At 45.8% G+C, this 26,288-nt stretch overlaps 1 protein-coding gene across 4 annotated transcripts in view; it reads right to left on the reverse strand.

Annotated features, from left to right (window-relative positions):
* The window catches only part of ARNT (aryl hydrocarbon receptor nuclear translocator), a 675,339-nt gene that overhangs the window by 148,240 nt on the left and 500,811 nt on the right, over window positions 1-26,288 (reverse strand). For all 4 annotated transcript variants that reach the window (XM_069649742.1, XM_069649743.1, XM_069649741.1 and 1 more), the window contains exons 16-17: window positions 8,091-8,214; window positions 7,002-7,107 (exon numbers count right to left, since the gene is read on the reverse strand). In XM_069649742.1, coding sequence (XP_069505843.1) covers window positions 7,002-7,107; window positions 8,091-8,214 — 230 coding nt within the window. The remainder of the gene's footprint in view (window positions 1-7,001; window positions 7,108-8,090; window positions 8,215-26,288) is intronic.

A 26,288-nucleotide genomic window follows, 5' to 3' on the forward strand; every position in this document is an offset into this window, starting at 1 on the left:
TGTATGTATATATTTTTGTTGCTGTAACTAAGTTTCGCAAGGCTTGGTATTGCAAATAATAAAACAAACAATAGATCTCACTTTCAACTCAACTCCTCGGGTACTTTATACTTTCCCGGACCTTCCCCCAAAAAGTCAATGTCTCCATAGTTATGGGGGCCTCAGGACGCGCCAAGCGAGCCGTTGCAGATGGGAGAGAAGCCAGTTCGCATTTGCACATTGAAGGCTAGTACATAGATGGATTGGAAAATTGAAGTTCCCGTAGTAAAGCCATCTGTGAGATGTTGCAAAGTAAGAATGTATGCTCGTTTAGAGTGAAGGTCAGCGGCTTTGATTTTCAGCTGGCGGCCTGAAGAGGCCCACAACTCACACTGGCAGTATAAGGTTCTATTGTTTTTTGACCTTGAGAGACAGGGACCATGCCGAAAGGACTTCATTTGAAGGAGGGGTGCAATAACGTAAAAGACAATAAGGCAGAAAATTCTGAAACTAGACCGAGTTTCATGTTAGTTCAGTATACGAAAAATCGTTGTCAAGAGCACAGTGGGATTTATGGACTGCATTACGCAGACACACAATGGAAATAGCAAATATAATGTAAGTAACTCTTTAGACGCTTTTATACCGGAATTAAGAATTCATGATGGATGAATGAATGAAGAGCAAGTAAAACGTTTGTGGGATCGTCTTTGTACTGGGCACATGGGCATGCAGGTCCACATTCCACACGCATGTAGACAAACAGTTGTTTCTCATTGTGTGTTAACCTTGATTTATTTTGTTAGTTTTCGCATTGATTTTAGAGCCGAACATACTCCATTGCACTATCCTTGAAAGCAAATAGTTTCAGATTGGCTGTAATAAATAAAATGAATAATATTAATAAAGATCGGCTGGCGAGACTAATTATAATTTTTATGTTTTCAAAACAGGTATATCCTACCCTACTGCTACTGCCACCAGTTTCAGACCCCGGCAGATGGTTTCTTCAACCGCCAGCTGCAGTTTATCGTAAACAACTGCACCACTTTGACGATCCTATGGGATGATCGCCAAGGGCCCATATGCCCTTACGCGGTACTAGCGGCTAGAAGCAACATATCAACCTTTACGCTGGCCTAGTGCCTAGTTGATGGAACAGCCTTGCGGTTCACTGTGCGACCAAAGTGCTTATTTTAACAAAAAACCAACACCCTGTGTACCATAAAGTAACAGCGCGTGACTCACGATAAAATGGAACAGGATTTGGGGATAGAGAGAAAAGAAAAAAAATGACATTCCGATTTAATATGCCAATTGCTGAATATTCTATAAACATTTAATGTTAAATAAATGTACTTTACCAAATGTACCGTGTTGCTGTTTGATTTGAAAGTACAGTTTCATATTCCGAAATTGTGGCACGCTGTGTTGTGAGTTGATCTGTGTTGGTTTCCGGGTTCTGTGTGAAATCGCGTAGAAGACGACAGGGCGCGTTTGCCTACGCAGCACAGTAACGTCACAGAGAGAGGCGGGGAATATGAATGTTTTGATAATGTCAGGCTCAGGGGTGGGGGATATGATTTAGTGCCGCAAAAGCAGGTCAGCCAGGGCGATGGGGCAAGTGATAGTATTATCACAAAATGGCAGCGTCCTGATGCCTGTTTTCGCGTGCGTTTAATGGACGAAAACTCGGGTAAGGTCCATAGGAAATTTTTCTAAAATCGAGCGACTTAGGCTTAAAAACACATGCCCGACCCGTAGGGACAATACAATTTTTTGACAGAACCATTCTTTTAACCAGGTTTCCTGGAGGCATATGACATCATATCCCCCCAGGTTCTGGTTATCAGGGTTGGTAAGGTGTGTGTGTGGCTTCGGGTGTTCCATGAGGCCATTGACAAGATGTTTATCGTAGTTTCTTCCTGGCCTGAAGGTGATGGGGTCGAAGTCCAGTTCGACACCAGTTGTGATTGCTATCTGCGAGGCTGCCCCTTTAGTGCTACTATGATCCATTGCCACGGTCCTTTCATAGATCTTGTTTGTTCTTGGTCAGGTTGTTTAGCTCCGTTTCCAAGTGTATAGTAAACAGGCTTTCCGTTCGATGATGAAACGCCATGGGAACTGGAATGATGGTCTGTTTTGGCGGACTTTTGTGCGGCGAACCTTGAAGAGGCCTTCGTCTGAGTGTCGTTGCTATTTGTAGAAAAGCGCCTGTCAGGGTGAACCCTGCAAGGATTTGGAGGATGGAGTTCTCGGACGGAGACCTTTCTATCACGCCAGTTGTAGGGGTCTTGGGTTTTGGAGATGTAGTGGGTTTTATGGGCCCGCCCTTCTTCTTGACGTCCTTTTCGTGTATCAAACTGAGGGTTTCCAACCTCCGTTAGTATGAAGCCGGCTTGTTTGAGATTGTTGTAGGCTTCCACAGGGATTACTTGCAGGGCCCGAGATTTTATATGGAGAAATGTCTTGGCCTTTTGGTCCTTATGATAGGGCTCAATCAGGCGGAAATCTTCCGTTGAGAGATTTCAGTGAGTCGATTTTATTTAGAATTTTCAGCACCGTTTTTCTATTTAGTATCATGTAGGCAGATCTGCTTGATGCTTGCTCCAGTTTGAAAATTCGTTCGGGTCCCCCTGGGAGTTTTTTCTGAGCAAGTAGGGGGGTTTTGCGTGCTGTTTCTCTGTTGGTTTTTCATCTGACCGGTGATGATACTGACTTTTCGGGGTGCTTCGTCATAGGGAGGCAGGCTACCTGACACTGGCAATTCTGTTTCCTGGGTCGGTGTCTTCTTGGTATGTTTTTTTCCTTGATGGATTTCTATCAGTTTCTGGTGGCCGACCTATGCAAGCAGCTGTGTGTTCTTCACTGTTGGGGGTGTCTGCGTCTCTATGTGAGTGTCATTTCTGGCAGCTATGGTTGTCGTCAGGCTGTTCTGAGCTTGAGAGCTAATAAGAGAATCATCCAGATGTAAATGTTGCGATAAGTCCATCAGGCTGCTCGACGCTTGAAATTCTTCCGTTGTTCGCGGCGAATTGCTAAGGTCAATGAACACTGGGGCCTCTTCTGGTTCATATGTTTGTGGGGTTTGTTTAGCCAGTGGTGTAACTGCTTTTTCAGCTTGTTTGTTTCGGTCTGCACACTTTATTTTACCAGTTACTGGCTGCTTTACACCTGCCAGTTGTAGGACCAAGTTTTGTTTCTTCGGTAGGGAAGACCCTGTGTTCTTTTTTGTGGAGCTAGTAGATGGTATGTTGGTCTCAGGTTGTTCAGTGGGAACGGGTTTCTTGAAGATTGGAGCCACACTTCCTCCACTAGCTGGTTCATCCGTCTGGGAAGCCTTCTTTAATTTTGATCTGTTGGTTTGAGTGCTTTGGAAGGTATCGTTTTATCTTTGTTCCAGACTGGCCAGCTTTGCTTCCCAATTAGCATGGGCGATACCCTGTTTTGCTTCTGCTGCTGTAATATATCCCTCCATGAAGAAGAGTTTAGATTGGATTGCTGCTAGAATCGATGTATTATCTTTTGTGGCATTATTGATAGATTCGTACAGTTTGCAGAAGGGTGTCAAAGCTATGGTGATAGCTGACATTATTGTTGTCATATCTGGTTTCTTTTTAGGCGACCCTCTTTGGTGATCTCCTGATGAGTTCCTGTGTTGTCTATTTTTCACTGGGGCGACTCTATCGTCTAGCGTTGAGTCACGAAAGACCGTTGAGGTTTCCAATGGGAATATCTTCTGTTGAGCTGCCTTTTGTCTTGTTGGCGTTGATGAGTGCCCATTGTTTGCGCTTAAGTTCATGTTTGCTGGATAAAGTGACAGTGATTTGCTGCCTCGGTAGGGCTGTTGAAGATGAATTTTTGTCCACGGCTGGGGGCTCATTGAGTTCCCTCCACTGATCTCCTGCCCTTGTTGGTCTGCGATTTGCTGTGTATGCGGGATCGTTGCTCTGTCGACTTGGTCTCCAATAGACCGTCTTGCCTCTTCGATAGTTTCAGCATTTACGGTGACCGGGGACAATATTGTGATTTCTGGCTTGGTCAGCTGGCTTTCAGTTTCAGGTTGTGTGGTCTTGATTGGGTGATCATGGCCTAGCGAGGCACTTACTTGTGAGTCACAGGGCGTTGTGTCAAGTGGCTGAGACGGAACAAGTGGGAAGGGCATAGTATGTGAGTTGTCTGTTTTCCTTAGCTTTGGAACTGGGAATGTTTTTTCCAGGACCTCCAAAATGTCTGCATCTGAGAGTTCGGTCTCGATGTTTAGTTTCCGTTTACATTGCTGTTCTTTGAAGAGGTTAAAGAGGGCATTCGAGATGAATGGATTAGAGAGGGTTTGTTTCTCTGTGTCGTTTTTCTTATCTAAATTCTGATTTTGCTTTCTGCCTTCTGCTGGTGTGAGGTTTTTGCCTTTGGTTTTGTTGCCAGCATCAGGTCTTGGTGGTTGGTTTTCACTCACCTTCCCTTTGATTTTTCCAGTTTTGTTTTTGTTGTAGTTTATTTTCTTTGGCCAAGGGAAGGGGAGTTTGTGTCTGTTTTGTGCTAAGGTCTCTGGGACCGGGCTTGGGGAACCCTCATGTTCAGTAGTGACCTTTTCTTGGGTGCCTTTGGGGGACAGAATGTCCAATAGGCGTTCAACGCTGATTTGTGGGGAGACATTGAACGGAGGCCGTGGACCACTCCCTGTGGTTCCGTCCACAGGGGGTAGGCCACCAAGATGACGGGGTTCGGCGTGTATCATGGCCGTTGCCCAAGTTGATTTTAGGCCTGGGCGCCCTGAACTGCCCGAACTATAACCTAGGTCATACATGCTGTTATTGCTCTTTGTGTTTTCTGTTGTCGTCGGGTTGAGCATTGGGTTGGACGTTTGCAATCCAACAAGGTCTGGATCTGCACAGCCTGAGGAGTATGCCCGGGCCAGAGGAAGGACCCCCCCCACCCAGGACGTCCTCCGACGGCCTCAGGGGTAATCCCTCTCGCCGAAGCGGGACTCTGGCCCGGGCTGGGCACAGGCGCCGCAGCAGAGGCGGACGGCGAGCGCGGGCTCACACCAGCTTGCAGTGAGTTCCCACAATGTTTGGCTGGCTCCTCAGCTGAGCCGCGACAGTCTCCGGCTGCCGTCGGCGAGTGGGTGTGGCCAGGTCGGACCTCGGGAGCAGTTGCTGCGGTCGATGCCTCTTTCGGGCTCCTCGTCGCTGAAGGTGAGGATAACGAAGGCACTTCTGCATCGGGGATCAGAAGGTGCCGCGCCGCCAGAAAAGGAGTGCATGGAGAACTCACGTGCTTCGGGCGAGCCAAAGGCGCTCCCCCAGCAGGTGGGTTGTTCTTGCCTCTCTTCGGTGGGGAGGCCAGAGCTACTTTCTCGAGGCGAGTTGATGAGTTGGCGCTGCTCCGGAGGCATCGCTTCAGTTCGCAGTCAGAAGATGAGGAAGAGGCGAGGGTCGAAGGCTGTGCTTCGTCCATGGTGCCTTTGACGCCTCGGCCGTCCGAGGACTGCAGGACTGCTCTACTCAGCGTCCTACACTGCGTTCCGCTCCACGGAAAGCTCAGGTGTTTTGTGAGTCCTCCCACAAACAGTATCACAGCAATAGAGGAAAGACTGCAGGACTGCTCTACTCAGCGTCCTACTCCGCGTTCCGCTCCGTGGAAAATCTCAGGTGTTTTGTGAGTCCTCCCACAAATAGTATCACAGCAATAAAGGAGAGACTGCAGGACTGCTCTACTCAGCGTCCTACTCCGCCTGAATTTCTTTAAGGGTCCCTTTCACCTCAGCTGGACATCCAGGACTGTTCATCAGCATCAGGGTCTTCTGCTGCAGACCCTGCCCATCTGACTATTAACCACAACTGTCCAAGCTCTTTCTGGAATATCTGACTGAAATTCTTCATATAAACGCACTTACCTGTGCGGTTCTTATGTGGCTGTGAGGTTCCCAAGCTAAGCTAGTCCACCCAGAACAGGACCGAGTCCTTCCTCACATCTGCAACCTCGTGTGATGTTTGGTGAAAGCGTTTCTTGAAATAAGCCACCTCTGATCCCTCTAGGGGTCTTCTTTGCGTCTGAACTGCTTTCAGGGCCGCATGTGCAGACCGCTTGCTTACCTCCATAGGATAACAACGGTCTACTGTTTCTTAAGGACCAACAGACTTAACATTGGTACAGAGGGGGTAAATGTGCTCCTAAGGCCTGTGTGGCTTCCGACACGCCCACTTGGCCTCCTGTGAATTATGTCACCATTCTATGCTCCCATGAGATCACACTTTGTGGTGTTATATATATTCTGAAGTTATTTGTGTACTTGCCTACATATTTTGTAGTTAATCCCGATACACTACTACAGTAAAGAATCTACACTACAGATATGTTGTGGACGTTCATAGTTTGATATATCTGGGCCTTAGAAAAATCTCTAACAACCAGTAGGCATGACATGTCCACCACAAAATGTACTTTAAACATACGGGGTTCCCTGCAATAAGTGTTAAATCGTGCCGAGATGAAAGCTCTGGTCTTCTTACCTCCACTCAGATGAAGTTCCACCCTCTCCTCTCGCTCCTTTGGCACACTCGTGCTACCGATGTCGGCTTTCCCCGTCTTTGTGTCAATGACAAGTAATCATTGGAAGCATCTTTGTTACTGTATTCCTGGTAGATAGAGTATATCAACCGTAGACCAGAGTGTATCCAATCCCCTACCCATAAATAACATTCTTTAAAATCAAATGTCCCCCAGAAAGGAGACCATATTGTAAACGAGAGAACTTGTAGAAGCCGGGTAACGTATTCACGAATGCTCAACTTCATAGTAAGCATAGCTGTTCTATTCTTCCTCTGAGCACACAGAGCACACAACCAAATTATAGTGTAATAAAATAACCATTCTCAAATGTGCATAATAGGAGCCTCAGACCAATTGTGGTTTCGTTTCGGCACAAAACCACTAGATGGCAGCTTATGTACAACATGCAAATCTCAAACTTCTGCCAAAACGTAGGTAACAAGGGCAGATAGGCATCACACACTCACCTGAAGGTCTCTACAGGCAACCGGGGGGCTGCTGTGAAACTATTCACAGGAGGGAAGTGCTGCTGGCTGGTAGCTACTGTGCTTGGAGTGATTGATTTATTTTGATCTGTGGAAAAAAGAAAAGCAGAAAGTAAATGTGCCATGCTTTCCCTGAACTACTCTAAATATAGTGTCATGAAAGTGTGCACATACTGAATAGTTTAGTTACTAAGGGTGTATGATGTAGTGCTAAGTGATTATTTGTCCTGTGGAGAAGGTCAAGATGAAAGTTGGAGCCTTGTGGCAATTAGTAACTGTCAAGAAAGCTCAACTATTTAAGAACTTACCCTTTATACCTGTGTTCAGTCTACAGAACATAGGCTTTGCGTACCCCTGGGGGCAGATGCTGACAGTTCTGAGGTTAACACATTGATAATTGGGTAGAAATAACATCTATTATTAAAGTGCTTCGAAGAAGAAAATCTGGCATTAACAGTTATATAAATAAGGAATATTGCCCAGTCAATCAATGGAGGCTTCTGTCTGAATGTTTAACCTGCAGAAAACACCTTAAGATGAGTACCTGGTGCTTAGTGGGTATGGATGAACAACAAACCATGGCCAGAGCCCTCAACAGGTTAAGCACAAAAAAAGTACAGCAGTCCCGGTGACCACATGCAGGAACTGGGATAAGCAAACGTGAAAGGAAATTGTCAGGTGGTTACCATCAGGCAATGGAAAATTAAGGGGATTGGGGGGGAGGGGGTTGGGAGGGGCAATGGGAACTGCAGAAAAAACTCTGGATGGGTGTGGCAGCATTATCTGTAAGAAATGTGCAGAATGAACGGGCGTATGGGCCCATGCCAGCAGAGCAATGGGTCGAATAAATTAAACTGGGGTCCTATCTTCGGAAATGGGAAGACCATATTGACTGGCAGGTCTCAAACGGCATGGGGGGGGCATTAATGGTCCTAATTGGAGTGAAGTGGTTAAATTGGATGGGATCGCGGTCCTTATATACGTCATGACATTTTATGTTAGTAGGAACAAAACATGGACCAAACAAAATCCAACGTTCACTGATCCAAGAGCTGCTGCAGCCATTCTTACCCGTGTTGATAGCAGTGTAGATCTCAGAGAACCTAGGCTCCCGATCCTGCCCGAACAAACCATCTCCCTTCTCCAGCTGTTTACTCTGCTCTGGTCCAGTGGCAGTGACGGGCTGGACTGGGACCTGTGCAGGCAATAAATACAATCAAAGCATGCTCTTTAAACGGGAGGACAGAGCAGCAAGTCATGCCATGCTCTCTTCTTGCCCAAGTCTATGCACAAAGTCAGGGACCCAAAACACCAAGTATCAGTTTCTGATTAATAAATAGCTAGCATTACACAGAGTAATCATATTTATGTGACTTATATACGGTTACAATCACAGGCTTTCCAGCGGCTGCCATCTAGTGTTTGGTTCTGTGCATTCGTTTTTTTTTTCAAAATTGAAAGAGGCAGTCGCTGTGACACTACCCCTTATCCTTACTGTGCAGTTACCTATGATCCATCACGCATCAAAATCCTCAGATAAGTTTTCTTGCCATGGTTTACGATGTGTTGCACTGCTTTTCAGATTCGAAGCAGATGAAAGGTACAGAAAGACTTTCTTTGAAAGAAATGCTTGCCTTCTGAGGGCTTGTGAATCTGCTTAAATGCATGCGCTTTGCATAGACTAGTGTGAGAAACCTGAAGGTGTCTCACCCGCTAATCCCCGGGGATCTGTCATCCAGGTGGCAAGGACACGGCCATCGCTTTTGGATCCAGTTCCTGTGAGTGGACCAGTGCAGGAGGATCACCTGGGTGGGGGTCTTCACAGGGAATGGGACACCAGATGGCGAGACCTTTACCCCCATCCTAACAGGTAGGATACTTAGGAACTCAAACCTTCCCCCCCCCCTTCACAACACAAACACTTTATCACACACTGCTTGCTATGAGAGCTAACACCCCAGCCGTATACCTGATGTGTCCCAATACAATGGCTAGTCAAGGTCAGGCAATTACTGACCATCACACACACCTGACTTCCATTACATTTCCCCACACGGATAAAAGGCGGAGCATGCGAGCACACTCTGTGCAAGGCAAAGCACACGAGGAAGCAGTTGCAAGATGGCAGTTTAAAACAAGGCGAAAGACCGCGAGAGAGAAGGGGATCGCAAGGAGGGAAGTGTCCTTGACCTTTTTGACAAGGAACCGTTACTTTCACAAACCCTTGTGAATAGAAAGCAGGAAACCAGGCTGAAGAATCCTGCATGGTGTGTTTGAGGTCCTGCGTCGATAATGAATGTGGGGAGAATCGGCAGCTGACGTGGTACTATCCTTGGCTCCAACAACAAAGCAGCGCCAGTGAAATAAAAACAGCCGGTGAGACGGGGAGACCGATACCAACCTGTCTGTGTTGAAGCCAAGGTTGCAAGCAGCAACATTGCATGGTGAGTGTTGAAGCGAACAGTGTATGAAACGCATGTGATAACCAACGCAAGTAAAGTTGAACAACAGATGAGTGACTGAACTTTGAAACCAAGATACGATACCTTTGACAGAGTGGTCTGGCACCGCGTGCATGCTCATTCAAAGGTCTCTGTAAGGTATCCAACTGAGAGGTGGAAAAAGCGAAAGAGTGGTAAAGGATTGTGAATCGAAGTGGTCCTGCAACGGGTCAAACAAAATCCTGTGCACAATCCAAAGTCTTCGATTTTGATACTACCAAGAAAGTTGATGACAAAGTAGATGTTGGCCTGAGTCCGAACGAAGGAGATCAATTGAAAAGCTTTGGATTAAAGCAGGGTTGTGTTAAAGTGAATTAACATTGGTCCGAGTCTGGCGGAGGGAGACTGATTGAACATTGTGTTAAAACGGGTCTCAGTCCTGCAGAGGGGGATCCGGGGTGAACCGTGAATCATCCGAGGAATATGGACAGTATGAGCATTGTGTTAAAGGGGATCTGAGCCTGTCCAAAGGGGATCTGAGGTCAATAGTGAATCACCTGGGAAATTGAGTGTGTGTGAAATCCTAAGTGGAAAAAAACGTATTGTTTGTTGCATCAAGCCCTCTGAAAGAAGAGACTTTGAAAGGCAAAGAGACTTGGGCACAGAAGGCCCTGATGCTAATGTTTGAACTCCACCCTCGTGCTAGAGAAGCCAGAGACTGTGCGAAGCTCGAGTGTACCACCTTGTCCCGTGCTGAAAACATGGAGAAGGGAGGCCAACTGCCTGAATATCCTGACATATCATTTCTTGAACACTTCTTTCTTTTGCATAACATTGTTTCCCACACTATTTGTATTTAGAGGTAAGGATTGGCAGTAGGTTTATTAGTATAGGCCCTTTTAATTTGACAAGACTTCACTAGGAGTCTGTTATTATTTGATTGTGGTAGCTTGCTCCCATCTTTAGATTTAGGATTAGACAGGCGTTTTTCAAACCCTTTTTGAAGTTCAATAAACACCCTTGAACTGTGGTTTTACCGTTGATACCATGCCTTCCTTACACTAGCCAGCAGTACACGTGATGGTGGGTGATCTGAATAAACAGTGGAAAATATGTGTATTAGTACTGCTTGGACCACTTGTGAATCTACGCTTGCTTGCGGGTCGGCATAGTAGGGTTGGGTGAATGGGTGACATTCTGTGTTGCTGCCTGGTTGATCACAACTAGAGGAATGTTTGCAATGAAGGCCTGCATTGCCCGAGTACTCTGTGTGGAGTACCCTTTTGGGGGCAAGGAAAGATGTTTGTGACCTAATGAGCAACAAAGTTGGCTACAGCGAACAACCCACTTAGCGATGGTGGATTAAGTCAATGACACCCTCCCATACTGCTGCAATGCAGATCAAGAACTAGCTTGTTTTACCAAGGGCTTTGGTTTTACTTACATTGCTGCCCTACGAATATCAAGTGTGCGTAGTGGTTCTTGTTCGGTAAGAATTGGTGCAGTCCAACTGTTGAAGACTACACAAGAGTTTAAATAACCATTCTTTAAAACGTTATCTACTAGTAACATTAAATCAAGGTTTGGATTCAGTTTGTAAAGGACAATAAAAGTTGTTAAATACTAACACAATTTCCAGCACACAGGTGTGTGACTTCAGTTAAGGTCAGTATTCAACTTAGTTACCAATTCAGTTATTGAGTTGTAAAGGAACAAAAGGTTAGAATCGGATTTTGAACATACTTTCTACAGTGTAAAACAATTACAATCTCCCAAAGAGAGGCAGATTTACTGTTTACTTTTATCCCTGCAATAATAGTGTCCACAATTATAACCTATGAGGGAAAGAGTACTGTCAAAGCCAGTAGGGTTAGAAGGGTGCCTTTACAGAGCCAGGAATGCCAAAGTTAATGGGCAAAGTCAATAGTTCTGATGCACTTCTTGTTAGGTAAAGTCTTGACAAAGTTATTAAGTTCAGCAGAAATCTCAGTAACTCAAGTGAGCTACTTTGTAGAGAGCACAAGCTGTTCAGGCCAGTGCAGAAGAGTTGGTATCAACTCTTAAGTGGAGCAAAAGCATTTTCACAAGATAGGAAGCACAACTTATAGATAAAAGGTGAACACACCAAGCCCCACATTACCTGTGATTCGAAGAGAAATGTTCCAGCTGGATTCCTCCTTGCTACAGCTTGGCAGACCCTTGTTCCTGGACCTTGGTCGTGGTGACGAAAGGAAGGATGTCTGTCGGGCTCCTGCAGCAGTACTCAGTAGAGTGACTCCTCAGCTACGGATTTCATTTTTTTCAGCAGCACTTTCAGTTTTGATGCCTTTTCCTTGGCATCAATGAAGAACGAATATCTCTGGTTGGAAGAAGCTTGCGTCCTCGGTCCTGGACTATGGTGAGGGAACTCTGGATCAAGATTTCTTGTCTCTGTAGGATCCTCGGGATGCCCACGAAGATTTGGCCAGATTCGCACTTTGCAAGACGATGCACTCGTCAATGGTCACAAGACCACTGGCATTGGGCTTCTGCAGCTCTGGTGAGGCACAGCAGGTCGGGGGTTGTGCCAAATGGAAGCTTGTCTTGAGGCTAGTTGGTCCCACCAGCCCACCCGAGGAAGTCGCCCTGTACGGGACTTCCCAGGCAATATGAAAACGGGGTCAGCACAGCTGCAGGGCTTCACCGGGAACTTCGCGGTCCAGAAGGTTGTGACTGGCGCCTCGTCACGTCTTCTTCGCATGTTCCTCTCCAGTGGTCGACTAACTCTAGTCCCAAAAACCTCACTTTTTATGTGATTTCCAATTCATTCACAGCCTATGCTGTCAATCACAGAGCAGGGTGGCTGTCATTTCAGGGCAGCCAGCCGGCCAATCAGGACTGGTTTCACTCAGGCACACTTAGAGACAAATGACAGGGGAGTTTCGGGACCCTCCCTCACTTCCTGCCTTTCCATACACAATGGAGCCTGGGCGGGCTTCAGGGCTGTAGCCCACCAAAAGCAAAACACATAAAGGACTCAAGTCTGTATGAACTAGCAGAGTAAAAGAAAGGAAGAAACTAAAACATAAAATGGTGAAAAAAGAAGACAGGGGCCATTTTGGGAAAATGGTCACCCATGGGTGTTGTACTCTAGTTGAGGGTTTAGCTTGCGGTAAACACGCACACTGGTAGTAAAAAGTAAACCACTGCCACCAGCCATTTAAAGTAGGTTAGTGTAACATAAAATGCTAAACGAGAAGTGGGAAAGGGAATTACCAAGTAACACCCCAGCACTCCACATAGGGTGGTGTGTGCTGGCCCCACAAAGAGAAAAGTAAGACGGGGATCATCTTACTATTCTTGCAAATGGTAGTTCACCCAAGAACATGTATTTACACATTAAAAGAAAAAGTCCAAGGGACTTTTCAGTGGCATTGCACCTAAGGTGCTTTGTGTCACTATACAAAAAGCCAATGCCCATGGAGTTTGTCAGACTCCATAAAACAGTAAAACACAGAAATCCTAGTGTCATGGCCACTGGACAAGGGTCCAAGTCCTTCCTCATCTCCAGGGTCCAAATTAACCCAGTCCTGGCGCCTCTGGCCTCTGGTGTCAGGCTCATGAAAAAGTGTGCTTTGCACACTTTGTGCCTAAGGCACGTGCAGCAGGGCTGCGCGTGGCCATAGAACATCATTGGAAGGCACATGCAAGAGTCCCTGGGAGAGGCAAGGTGGAGCCACTAGGCGGGGCTAAAGGGAGGGGCCAGGGCCAGCCTATATAAAGCCAACACATCCACATGCCTCCGCTTCGCGTTATTCTGCTTCCTGCAGCGTAACGCTTACCGCAGTCCTTAACTGAGCATCCACTTGATTCCAGCTGCTCCATCTCTGAAGACATCTTACCGGATTCCAGCAAATCCATCGGTGAAGACGCCTCTTACCTGATTCCAGCTACTCCACCGCTGAAGGCGCACCTTACCTGCTTCCAGCCGCTCCATCGCTGTGCACGCCTCTTACCTGAATCCCATCACTATCGGAGTCAGAGCCTTCTTCTCACCTGATCCGGGCACCCAGCTACTCTGAGCTCCACTTCTTGCCTTCTCCTTCGCGGTACCTTCATCCTGCAACCGCCGCCGGCCTTCTCCTGAAAGGGAAAAATAACACAACATGTTAGAAATCATAGATAATCATAGATAACGAATGATTGGCCGCGCCATACTTCAGACTAGAGTTCCATCATAAAGGCCAATTTACCAGCTGCTTTGGGAGTTCCATCATCCTCAGGGGAATCCCCGGATTCGCTCCATGACTCCGATCTGCATCTTCACACCTATTGGGATGAGATAAGACATTGCAAGAATTACTATTAGTGATCAAGACAAAAGACATTACAAACTATAATCATAACCAAAAGACTTACCTTCTAAGTGGATTGGTCGCAGCCGGTCTGGATCAACACTTCCACGGACCAGTGAAGCAACTAGGTCCAACTCTACGCACCCCTGTTATAAGATGCAGGACCGATAGCTCAACGTTACAACACAACTGGTGAGCTTGCATGGGAAAACGCTTGCACACATCATTTTGGCACAAGAGGGTCGAGGGAAGTCACAACGCCACCATGCCATTCTCATTGCCTCTCATCTTCTCTCAGGGGCAATACCAGCATCCAGAACAGCAGGCCCTGCAGCAACAGGGAGAGAGGTGATCCAGGGGAGCCAAGTCGAGGGAGGGATCCAACCGTGCCCCAACACCCCCACAGAGACCAGGTGAGCGTAACACCTAGTCACAAAAAACACATCAGAGAAAAAGGTCCCACTCAATCAGGTGGAAAAAGTCTCAAGCCCCAAGTCCAGCAAAAGAGCTGGGGGAAGGTTGAAGGGAATTAGCACAGAAATGAAAATTCTCCCTAACACTTCTTCCCATCTGTAATGTGAATTTGGGAAACGGATGGTCCCACGGTGTGGTTGATATGAACTCTGGAGATGAATTTGGGTGTGAAACACAGATGTTTTTATAAAGACCATTTTATGTTTGTGGATGGTGACTGTTAAGTGGAATTTTCATTTCTTTGCCAATTCCCTTCAACCTTCGAGACTCCCAGCTCTTTTGCTGGACATAGGACTTTTTAATTTGAACCACTGAGTGAGTGGGACCTTTTTCTCCCTCTCTGAAGTGTTTTTACTCGATTTGGATTTTTGTGTGTTTTCACTGTTTTTGGAGTTTGACAAACTCTATAAGCATCTGCTTTTTGTATGGCGACACACAGCACCTTCAGTGCGGGGTCACTGAGAAATCCGTTTGATTTCTCATAATGTTTAAATACCTCTTATTGTGTGAACTACAGTTCCCAAGAATAGTAAAGCGAAATTGACTTTACTTACCTTTTCTCTTTGTAGGTCCAGCACACCCCATCTTATGTGGAGTGCTGGGGTGTTACCTAGTAGCCCCTTATCCTACTTTCTTATGTAACATTTTTGTTACCCTCACTACTTTAAATGGCTGGTGGCAGTTGTTTAATTTTACCTACCATTGTGCATTTCTACCGCAGGCTGAGAAAGCAGCTGCAGTGCAGCACCCATGGGTGACCATTTTATCAAAATGCCCCCCGTCTTCTTTTTTTGCCATTTTCTGTTTGTGAGGTCTTTATTGACTTTTACTCTGTGGGTTCAGACAGGTTTGAGCTCTTTGTTTGTCTTGTCTTTTGGCAGGCTTCAAGCCCTGAAGCCCACCCCTGGCTCCAGTGTGTCTGGAAGGACATGATGTGAGGGTGCCGAAACTCCACTGTTCTTTGTCTCTAGGAGTGCCTGAATGAAACTAGTTCTGATTGGCTGGCTGTCCATTTAGGACAGCCACCTTGCTGTGTGATTAACAGTCTGGGCTGTGCATGAATGGGAGAAACCTGCTTAAAAAAAAACCACTGGAAGAACATCCGTAGAAGACGCCGTGAACAAAGCTCGTTGAAACTTCCTGGACCTGCAATTGCCCAGTGAAGACCTGCTGCTGTGCGGACCTCCTTTTTCATCTCGACAGAAGCTCCGATGGAACGACTTCTTCCCTTTGGTTTGTTGGACCAACTAACCCCGGGACGAACTCCACTTGGAAGCCTCCCCGACTTGCTGTGCCTCTCTGTTGCTGCAGAAGCCCAATGCCTGGGGTCGAGGGACCATAATCAAATACAACGTCTGAAGCGGAACAAATCTGGCCAAAAGCTCCAGGAGCCTCCTAAGGACACTCCAGAAGCAGGACCTCCCGATCCAGAGTTCTCTCACCAGAGTGCAAGACCGAGGGAGCACCGAAAGTCCAACCGGTGTTTAGCGTTCTGCATCAGTGTGATTTACTAAGCGCTGAAACCGCGAAGTTCCGCTGAAGGGAAAAGAGCTTGCAGCTGCCAATGACCTTCCCGAGTACTGCTGCCGCAGGAGCCCTCCAGACGTCCTCCCTCTTGTCCCCATAACTGAGGTTCAGGAACCAGGCTATGCTTGGCTATAGCGAGACGGAATCCAGCTGGAACACTTTCTTCTAACCAGAGGCACTGTTTGGTCTTTGAGTACTTCCCTTCCTGCCTAAAAGTCATGCTGTCTCACTTGAGACTTGCACCTACTACTTTCTGAATTGATTTCAATTCCCTTTACACAGTCCTTACAGCATGTGGTCGTACAAGTGGTTTTTCTGAACTCTAACTTTGTGCAAGACTTTTATCCAAGAAGTGCATCAGATCCATAGACTGTGTCCAAATGATTTTGGCTGTCCTGGCTCCATAAAGGCACTCGTCTAAATCCATTGACTTTGATATTGCTTCTCCCCTTATGGGTTCTGGCTTGTTCAACACTGTTACTGCTGGGAAAGGCTTATCAAAACTTCATTGGAGGATTCAGTTGTCCTCACATATTCTGAGACTCTGTTCTAACCTTTTTGCTTCCCTTAACCTTTCCTTTCTGCAACCATGAATCTACAAAGTATGCTAGTGTAATATAGAAATGCAAATACTATCCTTGTGATTGAAGTCACCCCCGGGTGTAGGAGAAGTGCATGAAGCATATCCAAAGATTATTCACTGGCTTGTTCGATTCTATATTGTTACAATCTTTTGCCTTTTTAAAGAACGCTTATTTAAAACGGACGTTAAATAAATAACTATTTATAATTGAAACCTTGAGTATAAGTGTTACTTTGCAACTTGTATTTACGGATTTCAATTGTACAGCTCTACAGCTCACATTGACCCCTCTTGAGATAGGCCTGGCTGCTTAGTCACACTACCAACTTGTGTAGTACAGACCTATACCAAAAAGTGGCTTACCTAATACCAAGCAGATAAGTCTTGTTTAGTCTCACACAGCGTGACTGCACCAATTCTTACCTAACGTAGAGCATAACTGTTAAGGAAAACGGATACGTTTTTTGTATCAATGGTAGCAGGCAGGGAGAAAAACCCTGTCACCAGAGAAACTATTTCAAGATAGATTGTTAGGTGCATTCAGCTTTTTTATACTCTGGCAAACAAGACACATTAGTTCACATCTAAAGCACATTCAATGCATGCCACGGGAGCAATATTGGCATTTACAGCCGTTAGAAAATACTTCTTTATGCTCTTTTCCTCCCACAGATTTCTATGGCATACCTTCTTTCGCTTTTTCTTTTTTTAATATTACTGCTGTCCTGACATTTGGAGGTAAGTAAAGACTTATGCTTCACTTTCATAGCCTTTCAGCTCATTCTAAAAAGGAAACTGATCAGTCCAGCAGACTATCAGTGCTGAGAGAATATGTCTCTATGGATTTCTTGCATTTGTACAACTGCACACATCAGCCTAAAGTGATGTGCGAGGCTAGGGAATATTTTCTTTCTGCAACTTTCCCTCCACAGATTCTTATGGGTCACCATTTCTTTTTGCTTGTTTTGAAATTGGTCATGACTTTTGTGGTAAGTGAAGCATTATGCTTTTCTTTTGTTTCCCCATTAAGCTCCTTTTTATGGGGAAACCGACTAGTCCCTAAGACTGCCAGTACTGAGTTCTATTTGTGAACTCTTGTATTGTTACAACTGTGCACACCACCTTACAGTAAAGTGTAATTACAGTACTTTGTATCTATTTTCATTTATAATGGCCTTTTGGTTACTCTTACAATGGGCCTATGACAAGATGGTGGCAGCAGTGATATTTACACACACACACACACACACACACACACACACACACACACCCCCCCCAGGCAGTTCAATTCAAAGAATGGCAAATATATACATTCTATTGCGGTGCACACAATACTTACATTCAGTTACAAATGCACCAACTGCAGACAGTTTTAAATAGGTGTGTGAATTCTTCAGTAAGGTGTAACCGCATAGATTAGGAAAGAAAGGCAGGTTAGTTGTGAACAGTAGCAGAATGTTTTAACAATTCTGTGTGAGGATCCCCAGCCTGGTCAACCTGTAATGGAAAAGTTAGGGATTAACTTATCTTGTCTTTTACAGCCCAGTTATTTTTAAAGGTTCTAACGCAAAGTATTTGAAAATTAACAAGGGGGGTCCTGGGAGTCCCTCTGCCAGACATTAGTCCTGGTTGCGAGAGACTTACCCAGAGTCTTTAGCTCACTATCTTTCACAGAGAAGAAATATCCTAAACATATCAGTCTTTGTCCTGCCCTGGGGCAGTCCAGCACTGGACTGCTAGGCAATTCTCCTCTGAACAAGAGTACCAACAGCATCCCCAGACATGTGTTTCGGTCTGGTTGGACCTCATCAGTAAGAATAGTGAGCAAGGGGTCCACGTCAGGATTCCCCTAGTAACTTAGGGTGAGACCCAAAGTTACTTAAATATGCAAAGTATTTGAGAGGCTGCAGGAGAACAGGATCCAAGTTGAATAAGGAACACCTGGACGAAGATGCCCTTCCTTGTCACAGTACCTTTGGTGCCTTGGTAGGCGAAGTGGCAGAGTTTCCGGTTTCACTCGACGTTTACCCTTGAGAATGGACCACCCCACCCCCCCCTTGGAAGAAGGAGCCACTGGGATGCTGAGTCCAAGAAGAGAAATGGAACCAAAGTCTTTCTGAAGTGCAGCAGTTTTGCTCTTCGCAGTGCTCTCCATTGGTCGACGATTTCTCTGACTGTAGGAGTCCTGGAAAGATGAAACTTGTTGTGGTCTCCTCAAAGGCTTGGCAGATGAGGGTAAGACCCATGGGGACCTTCGATGACTTCTGGCAGCGACGGGTGCAGAGGTCACTTTTGGTGTCTGGTTTCAGAATATCTTGTTTTCCACCTTTCGGTTCCTCGGTGCTGCAACACGGACCTCTGGATGGCTTCTGGCAACCTGGACTCTACCACTGGAATGGACTACAGACCCTCACCAAGTCTGGACCTTCAATATGTCTTTGTTGGCTTCTGGTGGTGGGAAACCCACCGGCAGACCTTCCTCTGCAACTCACAAAAAGGAAGAGGGGAAGCAGCACAAGAAAGAGGGAACAGAGAATTCTAATTCCAACCATCCCAAAGAGGGCCACACATAGTAAGGGTAAATTCCACAGGAAGACTGGTAAGTCTAGTGAACCCTCTGGTGCTAAACAAGAGGGAGGTCAGCAGAAACCCCTATTCCAAGGAGCATTTGGGAAATGTTTTGTATGTGGGTCTACTGATCATTTGAAAGGGGATCCCAGATGCAAGGGTAAACCTTCAGGGGTCCACACTGCCTCCCGAGCCTTCATCCCTGAGGGAGAAGTTCAAATGGCAAGTAGCAACTTTGAACTACTAGCTGAAGATCCCATTGGAGTCTCAGCCAGTGTTTCTTTAGTGTCCCTGGGTCTGAGGGAATAACAGAATGTGGATGCGTACACCTCTATACCAGATAACACAAAAGAATATTATAAGAATAGTGTACTTGTAAATGGTCAGGAGACCCCTGTCATTAGAGACACTGGGGCAAGCATTACAGTGGTTGATGAAAGTTTCTTCAAACCGGACCATGTGGCTAAGGCACCCAAAGGTCCCTCTAAACTTGCACAAGGCCCAATCCAAATGGTTCCCATTCTGCCAGTCCAATAACATGACTGTAAGAATACCTGTCAATGTACAGAATGAAGTTCCAGTGAGAGTCCTGTTGGGAAATGATTGGAAAATTCTTGGAGTTGTATCTAGTATCCCCAGGCTTCCCAGCAAAAGGAAGCAGGAGAAAACCAGATTGGCTAGAGAGGCAACCTTGAGCGACTCTCAGTGGGAAGTGGATGAAATCCCCAATACCCACAGACCACAGGAAGGCCACCCTTCTATTTCTAAGCCAATGAAAGAGACAAAAGGGAAACCCAAAGTCTCAGAGAAAAAGAAAGGTCTCCAACCTAAACCTGTTCAAAGGACAAGGACATCCCATAGAGGACAGTCCCAGGTCACCGCAGTGAACCCTCCCCCAGCTGAGGCTGAGTGGGAGGTTTCAACCAACTCAGAAGAGTCAGTTACTGGTGAAACAGAGCTGAAAGAAAACCTTCCCTAAGTTGGAGATCTGGATCCTAAAGACTATCCTGAGCTGCAAACTTTAATTGCAGAAGGTGGACCCTCTAGGGCAGAATTCAGAAGAGGAAAAAGAGAGTGTCCCTCTCTAGACGGTCTTAGCCGTGTCCCTCCCTAGACGGTCTTAGCCAACAGACAGCTTCCTGGCTGGAAGGGCAAGTGCCAGGGAAGCATAGGCTTTACTGGGAGGATGATCTACTCTACAGTGATCCTACGTAGTCTACCCCAGGAGACTACAGGAGACGTTGTGCCCCAGGAGGTGAGAAAAACGTTCTTACAGTTAGCCCATGAGATTTCTCTGGCTGGCCACTTGACTTTTCAAGAGGACCAAAGAGAACATTCCGTAAGAGCTGCCACACTTGTCAGACATCTGGCAAAAGTGGAGCCAATAATGTGGCACATTTAGTGCCCCTCCCTGTGGTGGGAGTGCCTTTAGAGAGGGTGGGGATTGACATTGTTGGTCCCCTAGACCCTCCAATCTCTACAGGCAACCGATTTATATTGGTTGTGGTAGACCATGCTACCAGGTATCCTGAAGCAATACCTATGAGAACTGTTACTGCTCAGGCAGTGGCTAGGGCAGTGGTATATTTACCAGGGTAGGTTTTCCTAAGGAGGTCATCTCTGACAGGGGGGGTCACATTTTATGTCCCACTACATGAAAACCATGTGGGAAAACTGTGGAGTGACCTACAAGTTCTCAGCAGCCTACCATCACCAAACCAATGGGTTGGTGGAGATGTTTAATAGAACTATGAAGAGCATGATAGGTGCTTTAGAGGAACCCCTTAGAAGAAAGTGGGACCTTCTACTACCATGCCTTCTCTTTGCTTATAGAGAAGTCCCACAAACAGGGGTTGGGTACAGTCCCTTTGAACTACTCTATGGTCATCCGGTTAGAGGCCCTTTGACCCTGATCAAGGAAGGGTTGGAGAGTGTGCCTTCCCTAGAGCTAGTGAGTCGCTGACTATGTACTAGGCCTCAGAAAGAGAATGGCACACATGATGACAGAAGCTTCTGATAACCTGAAAGCAGTTCAGGTTCTGGTCAAGCATTGGCATGACCAGAAGGCCAACATGGTGGAGTTTACTCCAGATCAGCTAGTTTTGGTTATGGTAACTACAAGGCAGAGTGCCTTACAGGACAAATGGATTGGACCCTTCAAGGTTGTGGATAAACTTGGAGAGGTCAATTATTTAGTGGACTTGGGAAATCCCAAGGAGCCCCTCAGGGTCTATCACACTAACCGTCTGAAGGCTTATGTTTCCAGACCAGAACTAGGAGCTTTGCTTCTAGCCTCTGATCAAGATGAGGAGGAGGAGAGAGAGCCTCTCCCTGATCTCAGGGAACAACCTTCAGATGAGACAGTTGAAGGAGTAAAACTCTTCAGATTTGGCTCTGCAACCAGAGCAGGAGTTCGAAGCTCTGTTAAATCACTTTGGCTCCCTGTTCTCGCCGACACCAGGCTTGACCCCTTGGCATTAGCATGATATTCTCACTGGTGACAGTCTCCCTGTCAAAAGCAGGGGTTACAGGTTGTCAGATCATGTCGGATACCACATAAAACAAGAGGTCAAGAAGATGCTTGATCTCAGGGTTATAGAGCCATCTACAAGTCCATGGGCTGGTCCAGAGTTAGGCAAGATTGTATGCAGTACCCTGTGGGAGACTGCACCAGCCTTGTCCTCTTGGTAATAGTTAACCCAACCTTTGGTATAAGCATGTACTTCAAAAGTTGGTAGAGTGACAGAGCAGCCAGGCTGATCTAAAGAGGGGTCAATGTGAGCTGTAAGGTTGTAACACAGAGTTTCATAGTGACAGTTAATCAAATAAACACTTACACTAAATGTTTCATGATTAAATAATTATTAATTTAACAGTCAGTTGAATAAGTCTTCTTTAGAATGGAGCAAAATATGTAACACCACAAATATACTGATGTTTATGTTTATTGTGTTTATATAGCGCTTTACGCCAAAGGGCTTTACATTATAACAAGGATACAATAAAAAAACAGTAGAAGCAATTACAAAATATGAATCAATCCAGTAATACAGTAAGTAGAACTATTTGCCAGTGAAGATAAACGAGGAAGGAGGTGGTGGAGAAAGGGAAGGAAGTGCGAAACAGGAAGAGGAATAGGCTGAGGATGAGAGAGGAGGAGAGGGGACTTGGAACGGAGCAGGGAGAGAGAGGTAAGAAGGAGGATAAAAGGGAGGAGAGAGGAAGGTGGAAGGAGGGGAGTGGAGAAGAAGAGATTTCAAGGAGACACAAAAGGAGGAATAGGTGGGGATTGAATGGATAGAGAGAGGAAGGGAGTTCCAGTGGAGGGGGGGCAAGGAGCTGAAAGGAGTGAAAACGAGAGGCAAAATACTTCAATTAATACACTCCAAATTTCTTTAAATCAGTAGATACCCATTAGGGATGGCACACAGACACTTCCTACACCCTCAGGTGACTTAAATAGCTAGGACGCTGTGAACACTGATTTATCACTGTTACATTTAGAGCAATACTTGAGATTAGTGTCAATAGGAAAAGTTGAGGGAAGGAAACAATTGTTAACAAATATTCTTAAGCATGCAAGCACTTTCTGAACCCCCAAATCAAAGAAAATTAACCCTTTCCCAGCCACACAAGTTATAGAATGTGTGGCTTTTGTTGAGGGATAGTTAAAGCACAGAGTCAGAGGTAAAAAGAGTCTACCAAGGAGCCATGACAGCCAATGTCAATAAGCAAAAGTTTTGGAGCGATTAGGCACTTCTTGAAGGTAAGTATGAAAAGTCTTGCACAATGTTATAGAAATATTTGTAGAAATTAAATTACTGTAGGCCACAAGCTGGGAGGCTTGTGTGGGGCAAAGCTGCAAGCAACTCTGCAAAAGGCAACCAAGACAAGTGAGATCTAGCAAGGCTACACAACAAGAGGTAAGCAACCCTTTAGTTTACAGTACCTTAGGTCTGAAGAAATTGGTTCCGGCTGGCTTCTGTTCCTGTTGTAGTACGGCAGATCCTGTTGTTCCTGGGCCTCAGTCGTGGGGACAAGAGGGAGGACGTCTGGGGACTGCTGCACTACAGTTTGAAGGTCGGCGGCAGCAAAACAAAGTTCAGATCAGTGGCATTTCGTGGTTTCAGCTCCTCGCGTCTCTCGCAAATAGCACCAATGCGGTTCTCGGATACCTTGTTTGACATTCCTCGCTTCTGGGGACCAGCATTCTGTTGCAGTGGCTCAGGCTTGGTCAGTCCTTCTTCATGGGAGTTCCTGGAGCTCGGGTCCAACTTAAAAACGATGCATTCGATCTGGTGTCTCTCTCACTGGCAACTGGTTCCTGCAGCAGCAATGGAGGTACAGCCAGCTCCGAGAGGAGTTCGCTTTGAGGTTGATTGGTCCCACCAACCCAAGGGGAGAAGTCGTCCTTGCAGGGCTTCTCTACTTGAGGTGAATTCGGAGCTTCAGCACAGCAGCAGGGCTTCACCGGACAGATCAATGGTCCAGGAGTTGCAGCAGGCGTCTCTTCCAAGTTCTTCTTCGGATTCCTTCGTCCAGTTGTCGACTCTGCCATCCAAGCTAAAGACGTCGCCTTTTATGCTGGTTTCTCCCTTTCATGCACAGCCTTGCCGTCACTCACACAGCAGGGTGGCTGTCCTCCAAGGACAGCCAGACAGCCACTCACCTAAGAGTGCATTCCTGCCTCCTAGGCGATAAAGCACAGGAAGTTTCGGGAACTTCCCTCGCTTCCTTCCCTGCCAGACAGGCTGGAGCCAGAGGCGGGCTTCAGCAGTGAAACAAACCAAACCAAATTACCCAAGAAGGTCAGGTGGAATGAGGAGTGCACTAAGAACTGAAGAAAGCCCCTTGTCAAGCACCAGTCTTGAGAGTTCCTGTCTGCAACCAATCCTTCATTGTACAGACAGATGCTTCTAACAAAGGAATAGGTGCAGTTTTGAGTGAACTGGATGAGAAAGGCAGTAAACACCCTATCTGCTTCATCAGTAGGAAACTGAAGGACCGTGAGACAAGGTGGGCAACAATTGAACGCAAGTGTTTTGCCATTGTGTGGTCTCTGAAGAAGTTTGAACCATACATGTATGGATCTACTTTTGTGATTCAAACATACCACCAACCCTTGAGATGGTTAATGCAGGTGAAGCGGGAGAATCCAAAATTGTTAAGGTGGTCAATGTTAAAGAGAATTCTCATAAATGTGATAATACCCTTCACCTTAGAGACCCCCAGCAACTTTGCTGGATTTTGAGGACTTGATTTTGTTACCTGGAAAGAGTGTGAACCTTTTTCCCAATCTTTCATGTATTTTGATGTGTGTTTTACTCTTGTGTTCTTTGATTATAGAGTTTTAGATAACTCAATAGGCATCATCTTTTCATGTGTGTTACACAGCACCCTCAGTGCAGTGACACAGGGATGCTTTTCAGGCTGTGCCAAGGTTTAAATACCTTCTCTGGGATAAACTACTGTTTCCCAGAGAATGTAAGGTTAAATTGACTTTACTAGACTTTTTAAACTTAGACCCAGCACGCACTATCTTCCTGTAGAGTGCTGGAGGGGTTACCTAGTATCCCCTGTGTCTAAAAACATATGTAGCTGTCAAATGCTACCCTTTCCTATCGAAATGGCTGGTGGAAGTGGTTTTACAACGAACTACCATGATTTTTCCCGACCGCGAACACTGGTAGCTAATAAACACGGGAGCCATGTTTTTCAAGATGGCACCTAAAGCCCCTTTGTTTAAACAGGTCCTGGTCTTTTTTCGCCATTTCTTTTTGGAAAGGTCCTTCTAGAGTTTGTCTCTGCGCACCAAACCAGGTTTGGTCCCTAGGTTTCTATGCCTTTGGCAGGCTTCAGGACTGAAGATCGCCTCTGGCGCCCGAGTGTCTGGGGTGGACAGGAAGTGAGGGAGGTGCCCGAAACTCCCTGTGCTTAGTCTCCTAGGGGACCCAAATGCACTCCGATGTGAATGTGAAAACCTGACAGAGAGAACTTACCTCTCACTGCCAAAGTACATACAACTTTGGCAACTTGCAGGCCTAGTCAGCTTGTGACCCGACATATGAACCTTTCTTCTGTGAACTACTTCTAAGAACCATGGCAAAGACTTTTCCGTTTTAAATACCAGAACCGTTTTTACCTATACAAGACATTAGTCAGCTGACTTTGGCCTACCTATTGCTTTGAATCAACTCCTCTGGTGAACTCAAACTATTTGCACTGTTTTAGAGTATCTGTAATATTCGTTTTTATTAACTTATGGCTTTTTGCTCCTACTTCCAGGGAGCTCAACTGCTTAGTATTCAGTATTATAGTATAACTTGTGTGGTATTGGTTGCCTCATTTAGTGAATGCTTTATAAATGATTGTGTCATAAATTAAGAAGTGTTTTTACCAAGAAACCTTGAATCTAAGTGTCTATCTGAATACTTGTCATTGTAGACCTTTGTAACACCCTTACATGCTCACATTCCCTCTTGAGATAAGCCTGGCTTCTCAGCTCGCTACCAAAAACTGTGTGGTACAGACTTATACCGAAGGTTGGTTTTGCTTACACCTGTAGTCACAGTTGTGTGTAGAGGTCCCAGAGGGTACTGCATGCAAACTGTGCCTAACAGTCAATCAGCCTCCAAGGGCTTGATTTCCCCATAGAACACAGGTCAGGGTGTAATCACTGAAATGCTGATGGTCTCTCCATGAAGTATGACCGTCTGGATTAGGAGATTCATCCAGGAGTGGATTAAATCCTCCTGTCCCTTTACTCTGGGGGCAGGGTGGGGGAGGCTAATGTTATGGAGAATTCTCATTTCTGTGCTAATTCCTTTCAACTTTAGAGACCGCCAGCACTTTTGCTGGACTTTAGGACTTTAATATTTTAACCCTGGAGTGAGTTAGCCTTTTTACTCACTCGCTCACTCGTTTTGATAAGATTTTGATTAATTTTTCCTTTGTTTTTGGAGTATGACAAACTCCATAGGCATTTACTTTTGTATGGCGACACACAGCATCTCAGTGCAGTGTCACTGAGAAATCCTTTAGATTTCTCTTAAGGTTTAAATACCTTTTCTTGGGTGAACAACAGTTCCCAAGAATAGTAAAAATGAAATTGACGTTACCTACCTTTTCTCTTTGTAGGACCAGCACACAACCATTTTATGTTGAGCACTGGGGGGTTACTTAGTAGCCACTTTTCCTACTTACTCATGTAACATTTTTTATGTTACCCTCACATCTTTTAATGGCTGGTGGTAGTGGTTTAATTTTCCTACCATTGTGCTTTTCCACCGCAGGCCGAATCCTCAGCTGTAGTGTAGTACCCATGGGTGACCATTTTGTCAAA

The sequence above is a fragment of the Ambystoma mexicanum genome, chromosome 1p, assembly GCF_040938575.1.
Source record: "Ambystoma mexicanum isolate Mex_15411 chromosome 1p, UKY_AmexF1_1, whole genome shotgun sequence".
Taxonomy (NCBI): domain Eukaryota; kingdom Metazoa; phylum Chordata; class Amphibia; order Caudata; family Ambystomatidae; genus Ambystoma; species Ambystoma mexicanum.